Source organism: Mobula hypostoma, chromosome 13 (assembly GCF_963921235.1).
Source record: "Mobula hypostoma chromosome 13, sMobHyp1.1, whole genome shotgun sequence".
NCBI lineage: Eukaryota > Metazoa > Chordata > Chondrichthyes > Myliobatiformes > Myliobatidae > Mobula > Mobula hypostoma.
The window spans coordinates 14982677-15000461 of NC_086109.1; the positions used below are offsets into that span (position 1 = coordinate 14982677).

The 17785-nt window shown below is 42.4% G+C and overlaps 1 protein-coding gene across 1 annotated transcript in view; it reads right to left on the minus strand.

The window, feature by feature from the left end:
* pik3c2b (phosphatidylinositol-4-phosphate 3-kinase, catalytic subunit type 2 beta) overlaps nucleotides 1–17785 on the minus strand; it is a 174267-nt gene that overhangs the window by 153999 nt on the left and 2483 nt on the right. The window contains exon 2 of the mRNA XM_063065353.1: nucleotides 350–1435. Coding sequence (XP_062921423.1) covers nucleotides 350–1363 — 1014 coding nt within the window. The 5' untranslated portion in view covers nucleotides 1364–1435. The remainder of the gene's footprint in view (nucleotides 1–349; nucleotides 1436–17785) is intronic.

Genomic DNA, 17785 nt, shown 5'->3' on the forward strand with positions numbered 1-17785 from the left:
GTCAATTTTAAATCTCTTGTCTCCGATCTTAAACATATGCCCTCTTGTTTTTAGCCACCCCCCCCCCCATGGGGGAAAAAAAGACTGTGCTTTCACCTTTTCTCTTCCCCCATGACCCTTCTAACATCTAGACACTAGACTCTTCTTTGGCAGAAGTATCTTTCATCATAAGTCTGTAAATGTTTCCTCTTCCCCATTTTTTTTTTACCCAATATCCCTTTAAAAGTCACTACTGAAGGAATTCCTACTACCCTTCAGGCAGAGCACCCAAGCCAAACCTTAATTTAGACACGTATTGTAACTTTCTTCATTCACAACACTTAGAACATTTTTCAGACTTGAGCCTCACCTGTTCAATGGACACCCTTTGATTTTTGGCTTGATGTACGGCATTGTTCTGGTTTCCATATCTGGACACATAGGTCCTTGGTGGGACCTGAGGAGGGAGAGTCTTACTTCTACTGACAGGTTTCCCAGCTGTCTCCCGCTTTCTGTCTTTCCCTTTAAAGGCGGAATTAGGACCGATGTTCCTGACTCGTATCAGTTTTGTATTTTCCCCATAGGTAGACATTAGATTCAGCTTTGTTATGGCATCATTCAACTCATCATAGTCAATCAGTTCAAAATCGTCATCATCAGAAAACTTTTGGCCAGAGTAGATGTTTGGAGGTTCAACAATTTTTCCATTTGAATCATCATTGCCGGGAGAGAAGAGATTGATATCATTAGGTATGTTCAATTTCACAATACTCTCACTGGGTAAGCCCTTGGGCCAATGGTCTGTTAATGTGGCATTTCGACTCTGGCCAAGAGGAACTCGTGGTGGGACTGGTGGAACATAGTCAGTGATGGAACAATCTCTTTGTTGGCAAGATGTTCCTTCGCTAGCAAGGAGGCCTGTACTCATAGACTGAGGATCTGAGTCACCGTTAGAGGAGTTTGTGGTAGTGGTAGCAGTAGACACAACCTTCCACAATGGATAGTATTCCTGGTCCTCTTGGCATGGATCTGGCGGGCCAGGGGCTGAGGTAGAAGAACAAGCAATACCTTCACTTAGCAGTGGGGAGCCTTTGCTATAATTGAGACCAGGGTCTGACCCAGACAGACCATGAGATCCTTTAATGACAGTGCAGTCATTTCTTATTTGACTATATTCCAACAAAGGGTCCTCAAAAGAAATCAATTGCAGACTGTTAATGTGTTTGGGCTTGCCACCGTCCTTTGCTGTGGTGCTGTTCTGTCGAAGTCTTGAAAGCGCATCGTACTCCATCTGAAGAGCTTCCGCCAAGGCCAGCTCCTGCCGGCTGATTCCTGAAAACTCCCATGGTTTCCAGTGTTCCTTGCTGCTTGTGGGCTGAGACATCCTAATGCTTTTTATAGGCGAAGCTTACTTCTGGAATGGTTCACCAAGTGAAGAAGTCATTATGGATTCAACCTGAACAAAAATACGATAGAGCTTTAAATCATCTATTGAGGTGACATACAATAGACAATGTTAGCAGTTAAAATAAACCACAAAGTAACATTTTTGCAAGAGCATCAAAGGAGTCATAAAACTATGAAACATTTCCCCCTTTCCTCGCCATGCCGTATCAACGTGCCGACTTTAGCAGCTGATGCAATAGAAGCAGGAAACCTATAAAAGAAGCCATTAATTAGGTGTAATTAGCTGTCTCTCTCTCTCTCTTCAGGTAGAAGAAAATACGTACAAAAAATTAGAGCATGAGAGTTTGTATTTTCTTTGGTCCATTGTCCCTGCTGACAATGATGTCAGTCTAACTAATCCTGTCTGCCTGCACATGGTTCCTATCCCTATATTCCTTGTCTGCTCATGTGCCTGCCTAAATGCCTCTTAAACATTACTATCATGTCTGTTTGTACCACCTTTCCCACCAGTGCATTCCTATCATTTGCTGTGTAAAAACAAGCATGCCTTGCAAATCTCCTTTAAACTTTTCCCTTCACCTTAAATCTATGCTCTCCAATACATGATATTTCCACCCTGGGAAACTGACTCTTGAGTATTTCTCCCCTATCTATACTTATCACTTTATATAGTTCTTTTGGTTCATTCCTCTGCCTCTGATGCTTCAGAGAAAACAATCCTGCAGTACGACAACAAAAACCGCGCAGTACTACAGATATGAAAGGAAAGGAAAGGTACGTTGCATCCAGAGTTTCTCCGGTTAGCGGACGATTTCCCTCCACGCCTCTCTGACGTAGTGGGGAACCGCGTACAAGGCAAGTTACCGCACTGGTTTGCCATTGCCTTCTGCCGGCTGAGTTTCCAAAGAGATCACCAGCTCGTAACCCAGCATGGATGAAAAGCGTGCAGGGGAGCTGGCTAAATTCGAACTCGGGACTTTTCGTCCCGAAGTCCAGCACTGATGCCACTGCGCCACCAGCCGGGTACTACAGATATAGCATAACCAAAATTTTATACAACTGACATACTAATTCTTAGGCTCCAGATTTCTAAGTGCATCTTTCCATGCTAGATGGAGCCCTGACCAATGAAGGTAATCATACCATACACCAGGTTTCCCAACCCTTTTTATACCATGGACACCCACCATAACCAAGGGGTCCATGGACCAGTTTGAGAATCCCTGCCATGTACCTCCTTTATCGCCCATTGCAATGCCAATTGCAAATCAATGGCAGGACAACAAGGACTTGATGGACTGAATGGCCTCATTCAGTTCCTATATTTTACCCTCCTATATCTTTTTTCCATGGCAATGTTAACATTGTGATGCAGTGGATCAGGCACTTATCCTGTTTTAAACACCACTCAGACTTGACAGAGATGTCTGTTAACTGCAGAAGACTCATTTGAGCAATTTCCATCTAATCCATTGCTTAGTGGGGATGTGCTTAAAACTCTAAATATTCCTATGGCAAACTTAGAATCTCACTTAGCCAGAGACCATTTAGGATGCAAAGATGCACTTAGAAACCTGGAATGTTATTGGGTCATCTGCAGTAAATATGCACTTTGTTTACTCAAAACAGTGAGACCTTTTCAGATTAAATTGCAATATGTTTTCAACAGACCCATTTCCCAAAAATCAAATTACTTTAAAAAAAATCTACCCGGTAATCCATTTTATATCTTGTCTTACCTTTCTGCAATTTTCCTTTTACCATCCAATCTAGCATCATCTGTGAAATCCATCTCCAAATTATTTAAATGCAAGGTGAACAAAATTGGATTTGGAATGATTTTCTGTGGGGTAACATTTCCCCACGATCATGCAGTTTGGCACCCATTTTGCATCCCAAATTGGAACCATTTGCCAACTACTCTACTACCTCCCCATCATTGTATTACCTGTATCACTGTCTCAAGAAGGCAACATTTATAAAAGATGAATGTTGCCTTCAAAGATCCCCCCATCTAGTCCATGCCACCTTTCATCAGCTACTGTCGGACAAAAGCCTGAAATCCCACACGATCAGTTCAAGAAGAGCTACTTCTCTTCAACCATTTGGTTCTTGAACAAAACTACTGTTTAGCTACACTAATGACCATGTTGACCACTTAGCACTAAAAATGAACTGTTTTTATTCTAATTATGTGTCTTGTAAAACTGTTTATGTTTTTATTGTTATAATGCCATATGCCTACAATACTACTGCAAGGAAAGTTTCTTTTCATTGCACTGTGCATGCATGTACTTCTGCATATGACGATTTTGAAAGTGAAACCCTAAATCTCCATGATCTGAACTTCACCAGCTTCTTAAATGGCACTTCACCAATACTGATAAAAGTATTGAAGAAATCCATTATCAAGTCAAGTCACATAAATTGTCTATTATATACACACACACCATCAAATGAGACAATATTTCTCTGAACCAGTGTATAAAGCACTGTAGTACACATAACAGTTTATCAAGGTAAGATTGCAATCTCTAGATGCATACATTAAATATTGTAAATTACAGGATAGATTAACCAGTGACATTTAGAATGCAATGTGGCAGGGAGTTCAGAAGCCTCGTGGCCTGAGGGAAAAACCATTTCCATCTGACCATTCTTGTTTTTATGCATTGGAGTCTCCTTGCCTGGTGGTAGAAAGTCAAAGAGGATGCTGGCTGGATGGGTGGGATCCTTAACACTGTAATACTAAGGGCTCTATGTACGCAGTGCACTTGATAATGTCCCCAAAGGATGGTCAGGGGACACCTATGATCCTCTCAGTCGTCCTCACAGTCCTTTGTAGTGATTTCTGGTCCGATGCTTGGCTGTTTCCATACCAGATGGAGACGCAACTTGTCAGGACACTCTCAATGGTGTTCCTATAAAATGCAATCAAGATGGGTGGGGGGAGCCACAATTTTCTCAATCTCCTTCAGAAGTGGAGATACTGCTGTGCCTTCTTGGTCATGTAGGTGACATTAAGGGACATTATATTCTTTCAGCCCTTAACCAACAATTTTTTCTCATCCCATTTCTAAGTTTCTGTCCCTCCTTTTCCAATTCAAGTTGCCTCTCCAAACAACCTCGTATTAATACAGGAATTTAACTCAAACTCCTCTGTACATTTCATGCAACTCTTCTTCCCTACTCTGGTTTACCTGGGCAGGCTCCTCTTCATTCCCCATATATCCACACTGACATTGATTTTTCTTCCAAAAACTCAGAGCAACTTCATCTTCCTTCTCTAGAATCAACTAATTCACATCTGTCCTTCCACTTAATAGACAGCAACACACACAAACACGCTTCTTTTTCCTCTTTTCCACCCCCAACAGAGATCACTTTCTCTCTCAGCATGACTCCTGCTTAATCCTCTCAGTCTGTCCTCAATTTCTGCTTCCCATTATGGCCTGTCTGGGTGACTGAATGTCAATGAGTGCTACAGGCAAGGGATTGCTAATCTTGAGAATTTCTGCGACAATGCGCAGCAGCATTTAATTACTGATGGCAGCAGCATAATGCAAGAAGTGGAACTAATGACAAGGAAAGCATCCTGCAGTTCTGCTAACATTTATCTACAGATCTACAATACCATGTTAGAAATTGCAGGTAAATATAATTGTACATCTTTGCTGAATCCACCGTAATACATACTTCACACAGTTAAGAATTCTCCTCATCCAAATAACTAACTTCAATTTTCAAAAATGAAAAATCTTATAGAAATTTGATGTATTGACCATTTTGAATAGGTTAACAGAATAAATTCTAACCCTGGGTAAAATAAACAACTGCTTATTTGTGAAAAAAGACGGATGCCCAGAGACTGAATGAATTAAACTCAGTAATCCAAGATTTTGATTTATTTATCACATATACGTGGAAGCATACAGTTAAATGCGTCATTTGTATTAACAACTAAAAAACCTGGCGGTTTACTGGGGACAACCGGCAACTATCACAAATTTAGGTGACAACAAAACATGCCCACCAGTAGAGGGTTCATCTAAAACTTTGCCACATGTCCCAATTCACACCAAGACGCTTTCACCACTCTCAAACACAAGAGGTTCTGCAGATGTTAGAAATTCAGAGCAACACAAAATGCTGGAGGAATTCAGCAGGCCAGGCGGCATCTATGGAAAGGAATAAAAGATCACATTGCAGGCCAGGATCCTTAATCAGTCCTGAAGAAGGGTCTTGGCCCAAAATGTCAATTTATTTATTTCCATAGATGCTGCCTGACCTGCTGAGTTCCTCCAGCGTTTTGTGTGTGTCACTCATCACTCTGTTTGCTGACATACATTGACTCAAAGTTAAACAATATTTCAATTTTAAAACTATCACCCTTGTATTTAAATTCTGGCACATGTCTCTGCTACCTCCTCCAGCTTTACAACCCTCTGGTGATCTCACCTTTCACTCATTCTGGATCTTGCTCAGTTACAAATTTATTTGTTCCAGTAATGGCAGCATTGCGTACAGCTGCCAGGGATTTAGCCAATATAGTTCCTGATACAAGCTTTTCCAAACTCCCTTTCTGCCTGCAAGGTCTTCCTTAAAACCTTAATCTTTCAGAAAGATTTCTGGAAATCTGTCACAATATCTCTTTTCTGATTCAGCACAGATTTTTTCTTTGAAGTGCTGGGTGGCGGGGTGAAGATGCGTCTCTACCAAAGGAGGTGTAAGGCTCTCCTTCCCTTTGCCAGCCTGCAGGTAGCCCTTGGGCAAGACGTAGCACCTGCTTCCCCCCCCCCCCCCCCGAATCAGGATCATGAGAAGCCACAGGAGCAGGTGGTGAATAACTGTATGAGTAGCTGGTGCCTATCAAGTCCTAGTTATGCGAACACTAACGCCAGACAATCTCAAAAGAGTATTGACAATGGCTGGTGTTACTTGTCTTGTAAAGACTCTGCCCAGATTAAGGCAATGGCAAACCACTTCTGTAGAAAAATTTGCTAAGAACAATCATGGTCATGGAAAGACCATGTTTGCCCATGTCATAAGATATGGCACATAATGAACAAACCTATGAAGTGCACTGAAATGTACCTACTCTAGAGAGTTTTAATACAAAACATACAACACAGTCCATGACCCTCAATTGGTCTTGCATCCACGTGGCTAACAGTCTTTTAAACATCCCAAGTTACACACACACACAATGCAGGTCGGCCCAGAACATAGGCTCTTTATTCCTTTTCATAGATGCTGCTTGACCTGCTAGTTTTTCCAGCAGGTTGTAGGTGTCCCTCTGGATCCCTTGTGCTTTAAACGAGTCTATTGTATCAGTCTCTAATTCCACACATGGCAGTACCTACCTTTGACATCTCCCCTCAACTTCCATCCACTCTCCATAAATGAATGCCCTCTGATGTTGGCCATTGCCACCTTGGGAAAAAGGCAGTGCCCTCTCTGTGCTTCTCATGATCTTACACGCCTCTAACAAGCCCTAGCTTGCTCAACCTCTCACCATAAAATATGTTCTCTAATCCAGGCAGCATCCTGGTAAATCTCCTTTGCACCCTCTTAAGGTTTCTACATCCTTCCTGTAATGAGAGAAGCTAAACAGAACACAGTACTCCAAATATGGTCGAACCAGAGATTTACAGAGCTGCTAAATTTCCTTCTGGCTCTTGAACTCAGTCCCCTGATTAATGAAGGCCCGCACCCCATACACCTTCTTAACCACCCTATCAACTTGTATGGCAATTTTGAGGGATCTATGGTCTTGGACCCCAAGATTTCTCTGTTCCTCCATACTACTAAGAATCCTTCCATTAACCATGTATCCTGTCTTCAACTTCAATCTTCCAAAGTAACTTACTTCACACTTTTCTGGAATGAATTCCATCTGCCATTTCTACGCCCAACTCTGCGTCCTGTCTATATCCATTTATAACCTATGACAACCTTCTACAACTATCCAGAACACATCCAACCTTCGTGCCATCTGCAAACCTACTAACCCAACGCTCCACTTCCTCATCCAAGTAGATGGAGACTATCGTTGAATCAGACCAGGATGCAAGGAGCGTGAGCATAAAGGTGATCAGAAGGAACAAGGCTCACAGAACAGTTCAAGAAAACCAAAGTGGTGAACAAAGAGGAAACTAGGATTTATTAATTTAAAAGAAACCACTTGAGGAACTTAGCAGGTAACGCATTATCTACAAAGGCAACAAAATGGTTGATATTTTGAGTCATGACCCTGCATCAAGACTGAGTGTAGGGAGAATGCAGCCAGAATAAAAATGTGGAGGAATTGTTAAGACAGACTGCTGGAGGATAGGTGGGACAATGAATATAAATACACAAGATTAGCTTATATATATCTAGCGATACATGGCAACATTGTGCAGACAGCTCACAAGACTACTGGATATACTTTTGAGTTATGATCGCTGCAATTTGCAGTCTAATTTCCCTTTAAGAAACATACTTTTGAACCATCTAAATCTAGATAGTCTTTGTTTACACACTGATTGTATGTCAGTCTTTGTGTGTCATTTTTACATTGATTCTGTTGTATTTCTTTGTTCTACTGTGAATGCTGACAAAAAAATTGAATCTCAGAGTAGCACATGGTGACAGACATGTACGTTGATAATAAATTTACTTTGTACTTTAGACTGATTGCATATACATAAAGTGATGCTAGGTACAGGTGTATCTGTCCACAAGGTGACTGACAGGAAAAGATAAAATAGTGGTGGCAGGGGTGGGTTAGTGGTGGAGGTATTGATCAGCCTGATGGCTTGGAGAAAGTAACTGTTTTTGAGCCTGATGGTCCTGGCCTGGATTTTTCATGAATGAAGTAAGGCAAACAGTTAAGAGCAGGGTGAGTGAGGTCCTCACAATAATGGGGGCTAAATGAGGTAAAATTCTAAAAGATGTAGAAGGATTAGGAAGTACCTCAAGCAAGGATAAGATATAAAGTTGCTGATTAGATTTGAGACATGTCACCCTTTGAAGAAATGATTAAAAAGACTTGTATTACTCAAAGAATGGGGAAGTAACAATGCTGTGATTCAGCCACCGCAGTGCTGAGGCCATACAGAGTGAAGAAAGTTGACTGAAATAAGGTGGTGTCGTCAGCAAAGGGCTCAGATGTCACGATCAATGAAACACGGTGACCAAAGAGAGTGGATGGCGGCTCAAAGTTTCAAAACAAAACACTTGCTCAAATTGGACCAGTTGAAATGCTTTTGGTTTCAAGAACACAGCGACTATAGTATTTCAGAAAGTTTCTGATCTAAAAAACAGCAGTTACCCATAAATTTGCAAACTGGCCACTGCATTTTCTACAATATACCAGTGTCTGTGCTTCAAAACAGATCCCTACTAACCTAAGCAACACACAAAGTTGCTGGTGAACGCAGCAGGCCAGGCAGCATCTCTAGGAAGAGGTACAGTCGACATTTCGGGCCAAGACCCTTTGTCAGGACTAACTGAAGGAAGAGCTAGTAAGAGATTTGAAAGTGGGAGGGGGGGGGGAGATCCGAAATGATAGGAGAAGACAGGAGGAGGAGGGATGGAGCCAAGAGCTGGACAGTTGATTGGCAAAAGGGATATGAGAGGATCTTGGGACAGGAGGCCCAGGGAGAAGGAAAAGGGGGAGGGGGGGAAAAAAAACCAGAGGATGGGCAAGGGGTATAGTCAGAGGGCCAGAGGGAGAAAAAGGAGAGAGAGAGAGAAAGAATGTGTGTATATAAATAAATAACGGATGGGGTACAAGGAGGAGGTGGGGCATTAGTGGAAGTTAGAGAAGATAATGTTCATGCTAATGCCCCACCTCCCCCTCGTACCCCATCCGTTATTTATTTATATACACACATTCTTTCTCTCTCCTTTTTCTCCCTCTGTCCCTCTCACTATACCCCTTGTCCATCCTCTGAGCTTCCCCCCCTCCCCCTTTTCTTCCTCCCTAGGCCTCCTGTCCCATGATCCTCTCATATCCCTTTTGCCAATCAACTGTCCGGCTCTTGGCTCCATCCCTCCCCCTCCTGTCTTCTCCTATCATTTTGGATTTTCCCCTCCCCCTCCCACTTTCAAATCTCTTACTAGCTCTTCTTTCAGTTAGTCCTGACGAAGGGTCTCGGCCCAAAACGTCGACTGTACCTCTTCCTAGAGATGCTGCCTGGCCTGCTGCGTTCACCAGCAACTTTGATGTGTGTTGCTTGAATTGCCAGCATCTGCAGAATTCCTCGTGTTTACGTCCCTACTAACCTAACTTAACCCTGGATCTCAGGGCTGATCAGCACCATGCTAGCTCATTTATAAACAATTTCTTTAAAAATCATTGTTAAAATTCATTTAATTGGCATCTATAATTATGGCTGACAGATATTTGAGATATCAGGGGAGAACACCATCTACCAATGATAAAAATGTATTCCTTTAGTCAGAGGGTGGTGCATCTGTGGAACTTGTTGTCACAGACGGCTGTGGTGGCCAAGTCACTGGGTATATTTAAAGCTGAGGTTGATTGATTCTTGATTAGTAAGGGCAGCAAAGGTTATGGAGAAAAGGCTGGAGAATGGGGTTGAGGGGGATAATAAATCAGCCGTGATGGGAATGTCAGAGCAGACTCTGTAGGCCGAATAGCCTAATTCTGCACCTATATCTTATGGAGAAAAACATTTACATGGAAAATGCTAAAATACAAGGAGCTTGAAATGATTTGTGTAAAAAACATGGCATTTGAGCAAAAAATCATGGCATTTGAGCAAAAAATCATGGCATTTGAGCAAGCCCAGAATATATCATCTTGTTATTCACCTCAGAAATTGGAAATGACTTGAACAAGTTTCAATCACATGCCAATGTTGATTCATATAAATACATCAATTCATATTCAGAGTTTTTGTTTCAATAAGCACAACAGTTGAAATCACAGATAAAAAAAGTCCAAAGCATCTTTAGAACATTTATATCAAATGTCACTTTTGCACACAAACTGTGTGCAATTTACTAATTTACTACTGTTTCGTAATTTTTCTGTGGGTTTGCCTGAATTAACGTGATTTATAGAACATGAATAACAGCCTTCAGCTGTCAATATGATAGAGCCCATCTAATTGAGTCTGCCTAGGCATGTTTAGTCACAACAGAAAATTTAAACACCTTGGTCTCAAACCGCATTTTAAATTTCAATACCCGAATTGACCTCCACTTAACAAATGCATCGATGCTTTTGGATATTTTCAGTTGGTAAAAGCTGCTGGAGGAGCTTAACAGTATTGATTTTGATAGGAGTCTTCTCCATGAATCTACTGTTCTGATGAAATACAGGACAGGAGGAAGACAGTGGGTGGGATGAAGCCCTGTATTCTCTATCCTCTCACTCATTCACCACAAGAAATCTGTGTAAACTCTACTTTCATTCAAACTTTTAACACAGTGGTTGGGGCAAATTAACACAATATTATTTTATATTCTTTAAAAAGGCACAAGGCCATTCAGCCTTTCAAATCTGCTCTCAGAGCAATCTCATTGGCTTAATTTAATTCTAAGTCATCCTTTATCACATACACATTAACTAACCCTCTCCCCCACATATTTCACAAATCTCCTACCACCCCATACACCAGGGGCAATTTACAGTACCTGTCTAACCAACCAACCTGCATGTTTTGGGAAGAAATTGGAGCATCCACACCAACCCAGTCACAGAGTCTTTGTTATTGTCAAAGACTAGCAAATTACTGCAGATGTACAGTGGAGAGCATTCTGACAGGTATGGAAGCTGCAGAGCTTTATAAACTCAACCAGCTCCATCATGAGAACTCATCCGCCCCCCCCCCGCCCCCACATCAAGGACTTCTTCAATAGGCAATGCCTCAAGGTGCCATCTATCATTCAGCAACCCCATTATCCAGGACGTGCCCTCTCCTCATTGCTCCCATCAGCAGACATCCCACCCTGCAAAAACTCATCTCAGGGAGGTAGCACCATCAATTTGCAGGAGACTCCAGGAACTTCCAGGAGAGGTGGGATGTCTGCAATACAGCAGCTCCTGAGCAGCTAGCCAGCTAGTTTAAAAACGTTAGCTATGCTAATGAACGAATGACACCTGTTAAACTCACCTCAACATGTCTTTTACAGTCTTAACCCACCATGGGCAATAGAAAAGTCACTGTTGCAGACAGTGCAGCGAGCAATACTGTCATTATTTTTGACCCCTATTAGGCAGGGGTACACTTTAGTATAGTATGGGGTGACGTACATTTTATATTTTCTTTTTTTTGGAACACTCTGCCATGGCGCTCTCACATCCTTTCTCTCTCTCTCTCTCTCTCTATCGCGCTCTCTCTCTCGCTCACAAAAAAATTGATTTCCAGGATATTGTATATAATTTGCGGGCATCAGGGAGCTGCTATTAATATGCGGGAGACTCCCAGAACCTTCGGGAGAGGTGGGATGTCTGCATCAGCAAGCAGCAAACATTGTAGGAACAGCTTCTTGCCCTCCGCCAACAGATTTCTGAAGAGACCATGAACACTACCTCACATTTTGCTCCCTTTTTACACTTAAAAATATTGTAACTTAGAGTAAATTTTTATGTATTGCACTATACTCTGCCACAAAACAACAAATTCTATGATGCACGTCAGTGATGATAAACCTGATTCTGATTCAGAGAGAATGCATGAACTGCAGACAGACAGCTCATAGTCAGAATTGAACACAGATTGCTGGATATGTGTGCTGGAAGCAGCATCTGCTGCACTACTGTTTTGCCAAAAGAAGCCAGTACAGGAGCACTGTGGTTAGCGTAACATTTCACAGCACCAGCTGTAAGATCGGGGTTCAATTGCCACCACTATCGGTGAAGAGTTTGTACATTCTCCTCGTGACCACGTAGGTTTTCTCTGGGTGCCCCAGCTCCCTCCCACATTCCAAAGATATACGGTTAGGGTTAGAGTTAGTAAAGTGCAGGTGTGCTATGTTGGCGTTGGAAGCATGGCAACATTGGGGGCTGTCCCAGCATAATCCTTGATGCAAACGGCGCATTCCACTCTATGTTTCGATGTACTAATCTTTAATATTGAGAAAGAAAACATTAATAAAATTACACTCTTGATGATAGATGCAGAGGACAATCAACCTGTCACTAGTCCTGGTGAAAGGAACTCCAAGAACTGCCAAGGTTTAACTCCAATATGGTCGCCACTTATATTGTACAAGCATCAGTACCTTTTGGGTGGAGCACCTGCTCTTCACTCAGCTCCATTCATTAACTCCTGAAATAGCAATGAGCATTATACCACTGACCATCTCGAACCACTCATTTAAACTTTGTTTGTTTGTTTTATATGACGTCCATTTGATCATTTAGTAGCATAGCCGTTAGTGTAACGCTTTACAGAGCTAGTGACCTGGGTTCAGTTCCTGCTGCTGTCTATAAAGAGTTTATACATCCTCCCCATGACCGTGTAGGTTTCCTCCGGGTGCTCCGGTTTCCTCTCGCAATCCAAAGATGTACCTATTAGATTAATTAGTCACACCGGTGTAATTCGACGGTGTGGGCTCATTGTTTGAAAGGACCTATTACCATGCTCTATCTCTAAATGAGTAAATAAATAAATATACTGTTCCAAACCAATTAAATTCTCACTACCTGTGGAAATGTATCTTCAGGCAACACACATAAAAGTTGCTGGTGAACGCAGCAGGCCAGGCAGCATCTCTAGGAAGAGGTACAGTCGACGTTTCGGGCTCAGAACCTTCGTCAGGACTAACTGAAGGAAGAGTTAGTAAGAGATTTGAAAGTGGGAGGGGGAGGGGGAGATCCAAAATGAAAGGAGAAGACAGGAGGGGGAGGGATGGAGCCAAGAGCTGAACAGGTGATTGGCAAAAGGGATACGAGAGGATCATGGGACAGGAGGCCTAGGGAGGAAGAAAAGGGGAAGGGGGGGAAAACCCAGAGGATGGGCAAGGGGTGTAGTGAGAGGAACAGAGGGAGAAAAAGGAGAGTGAGAGAAAGAGTGTGTGTATATAAATAAATAATGGATGGGGTACGAGGGGAAGGTGGGACATTAGCAGAAGTTTGAGAAGTCAATGTTCATGCCATCAGGTTGGAGGCTACCCAGACGGAATATAAGGTGTTGTTCCTCCAACCTGAGTGTGGCTTCATCTTTACAGTAGAGGAGGCCGTGGACAGACATATCAGAATGGGAATGGGACGTGGAATTAAAATGTGTGGCCACTGGGAGATCTTGCTTTCTCTGGTGGACAGAGCACAGGTGTTCAGCAAAACGATCTTCCTTGTATCTTCCCTTGTTAATTGTATTTGTGTGCTTTATATCATTCAGTGTTGATCGCATTCAAGTAAGGTACGTCAACTGAATACTGATCAACCAATGGCAAGCAAGAACAAATTACACTTGACTACAATATGAAGAAAGGAATTGCCATTTCTTCAATTTCAAAATAAATTATCAAAGAATGAGTCTGTCACCATGTGCTAACTTGAGATTAATTTTCTTGCAGGCATTTACAGTATAGGAAAAAAATACAGTAGGATTTATAAAAAGCTCTATAAACTGACAAAGAATGACAAGCTTCCAATGTGTAAAAGACAAACTGTGCAAATAAAAAAATACTGAGAACTTGAGATGTACAGAGTTCCTGAAAGTGAATCTGTAGGTTGTAGTATCAATTCAGAGCAGTGGAGATTGAAGTCATCCACACCGGTTCAGGAGCCTGATTTACTAAACAGCTGTCTGTTGCAATGATTTCCACAGATTCACCACCTTCTGGCTATAGTAGTTCCTCCTCCTCTCTATTCGAAAGGGATGTCTTTGTATTTTGAGGCAGTGCCCTCTGGTCTCATCTTTCCCACTACAGGAAACATCCTCTCCATGTCCACTCTATCTAGCCTTTCAATAGGTTTCAATGAGATCTTTCTTCATTTCTTCGAAACTTCAGCTGGTACAAGCGCAGAACCATCAAACGCTCCTCATACATTCATCATCATCATGTGCTGTGACTATGATGTAGGTGATTTTGGTCTATGACCATGATTGTCCTTGGCAAATTCTACAGAAGTGGTTTGCCACTGTCTTCTTCTGTGCAGTGTCTTTACAAGATAGGTGACCCCTAGCCATTAACAATATTCTTCAGAGATTGTCTGCCTGATATCAGTCAGCGCATAACCAGGATTTGTGATGTACACCCATGGCTCCATTTGACCCTGATCGGGGGAGCTAAGTAGGTGCTACACCTTGTCCAAGGGTGACCTGCTGGCTATCGGTGGGAAGGAGCGTCTTACACCTCCTCTGGTAGAGGCGCATCTCCACCCTGCCACCTCATAATCAACCCTTTCATTCCCAAGATCGTTCTTCTGAACCCTCTCCAATGCCAGCACATCCTTTCTTATATAAGGACCCCAAAACCACTCTGAAACAGGTCCGATAAACTTCAGATGCAGCACATGTACAGTATACTAATCCAAAAGTACAGCCCAATCTACCTATGTATTTTTGAAAATCAGTGCCAGTAATTGTTGTCAGCTTCCGTACAACCAGAAACAGGCTCACCTGTAAACAAAATGGCCAATGACTAATTGGCACAACGTTCTGAGGTCAGAAGGTTGTGGGCGTGGTGCGGAGGAGTTCAACAAAACAGAACCATATTAACAAGTCTCAACAAAATCTTTTGCATAAGACTCATTCAAACAGTGCACCAAAAAAAAATCCATGATCCATTAACAAAAAGCAACATTCATCAGTGCAGCCTACACACAAGCAAAATCCTAATATTTTCCAAGAAGTGCATTCCAGAAAGGGGACCTGCTAAAAAATCAATACAATTAACCACCCCAAATAATGTGGTATTTTGTCACCCAAAATACTCAATTCATGCCAATAGACAAGTATCCTGCAAAAATTCATGCCACAGCTCCACATGCCAACATTATATTCTTGTCAAACATGCCCAACAACAGCCCACAAAATGAGAAAAGTAAAAACACAAGAATCCTCTGGTTCAAATATTCTCTTCAGCACTCTCTTTGATACTTGACCTTTACTCAATACCAAGACTCTGAAACTCCTCATGCAAAAGTAGGTATGTGATTAGTGCCGCTGAGGTCTCTAAACAACGGGACAGAACTACAAGGTAAGGGGCCAATCATTTAATATTGAGGTACACAGTTTTTTTTTACCAGTTTGGTGAATCTCTGGAATTCTCTGCCCTGCTATTGAATGCTGGCCAATCAGGACTATTTGAAGTAGAAGTTGGCCAATCAATGGAGGATTAGAGGGGAATTGGGAAATGGCACACAAGAGGAGTTAAAGCCAGCTTAAGGTTGTGCACACAAGTGATTGGAGATAGTGGACCAGGAACAACAGCCAAAATGCCGGTGGGATTCAGTGGGTTAGACAGCATCATAGACGGAAATGGACAGTCTAAGTTTCAGGTTGAGACCCTTCATCCAGACTGAAAAACAGAGGGGAGATGGCCAGTATAAAGAGTTGAGGGAAAGGGGTGGAGCAGGAGGTGGCAAGCGATAGGTAGATCTAGATGAGGGGGGTGATAGACAGATGGAGGAGATATGAGGGGAAATAGTGACAGAGGCTGGAAGGTGATAGACAATGGAATCTGACAAGGGAGATGAGGTGGTCAGATGGGATCAGTAGGTAGAGAAGTGCATGGGAGATGACCTGATGTGTTGAAAAGGGGGAACTGGATAGGTCAGGAAGAGACATGACAATGCTGGGAGCAGGATTGAAGGCCAATTCTTGCTACTTTCTCTGAAATAGCAGTTCAGAATAAAGTAAATAAATGTACAAGCATGTTGTCCCAAATGGATCATCTTTATGCTGTTATGTGGCAGGATATTAGATGGTGTTCATAGCATTGGACATTGAAGGTCGATGTTTGGATTTCCTGGAAATCCAATTACCTCAGTCTCAGGGTATCAGTGTGGAGTTAATGAAGACAGTATCTATGGTCCAATTATCTCAATGACCATCCATCTTTGAAAAAGGTCAAAAGTGGCAGTTTACACATAAACACTAGAGATTCTGCAGATGCTGGAAATCTTGAGCAATGCACACAAAATGCTGGAGGAACTCAGCAGGCCAAGCAGCATCTGTGGAGGGGAATACACAGTCAATGTTTCAGGCTGAGACCATTCATTAGAACTGGAAAGGAAGGGGACAAAAGCCAGAATAAGGTGGTGGGGAGAAGGAAAGAGGTACGAGCATACAGGTGATAGGTGAGACCAGGTGAGGGGGGAGGTGGGTGGGTGGGTGACAATCGCCAAATTAGATTTGCAGTTCTTCACATATTGTCTGCATATTGTCGAGATCAAGACAAATTACGTTTGGATTGAGATGCGGTAAGCCACTTTTGTGCTGGACAAGCAACAGATAATGATCAGCTCATGATTGTAACCTCCAGTGGTTGACATTGAATGACATAATCGTCATTGAGTTTCCCGCCAACAAGCTGGACGTCAGACAAAATTCATTTCTGGAACAGCTGCACAAATTCTACAGTTACACAGAATCCTGCAATGGGTGACTCATCTCCTGACTCTGCAAAACTCTTCAGGCAAAAGTAGGTATGTAATTAGTGCCTCTACATGGCTCAAATCAATAGCAAGCCACAATACTCCCTAGTTGTCTAGATAACTACTGCTCTAACAACACACAGTAAGCTCAATTCCATAACAAACTAACAGCTTGGTTGACATCCTATCAATGACATTCAATATTTACTCCCATTACTTCAATATGTACTGTACATCTAGTTTAAATTGGCATCATCTGTATAGTTTAAATTGTTTCTTTTGGTGGGGAAGTCTCGAACCAGAAGAGACAGCCTCAAAATAGAGGGATGTCCACTTAGAACAGAGATGAGGAGGAATTACTTCAGCCACAGTGTGGTGATCCTGTGGGATTCGTTGCCACGGGTGACTGTGGAGGCCAAGTCACCAGGTGCATTTAAGGCGGAGGTTGTTGATTAGTCCGACCATTGAAGGTTATAGGGAGAAGACAGGAGAATGGGGTTGAGGGGGGAAATGGATCAGCCATGATGAAATGGCACAGCAAACGTGATGGGCCAAATGGCCTAATTCTGCTCCTATGTCTTATGGTCAGCACAGACATCAAGGGCTGAAAGGATTGTCCCTGTGCTGTAGTATGTTAACTGTTTATTCAATCTATAGATGCTGCCTGGCTTACTGACTTCCTTGAGAATTTTATATATTATTTACTTAGAGATACAGCTTAGAATAGGTCCTTCCAGACCCCCAAGCCGTGCCGACCAGCAACACACTGATTTAACCCTTGCCTAACCACCGGAGAATTCACCCTACGAACCGGTGCATCTTTGGATGGTGGGA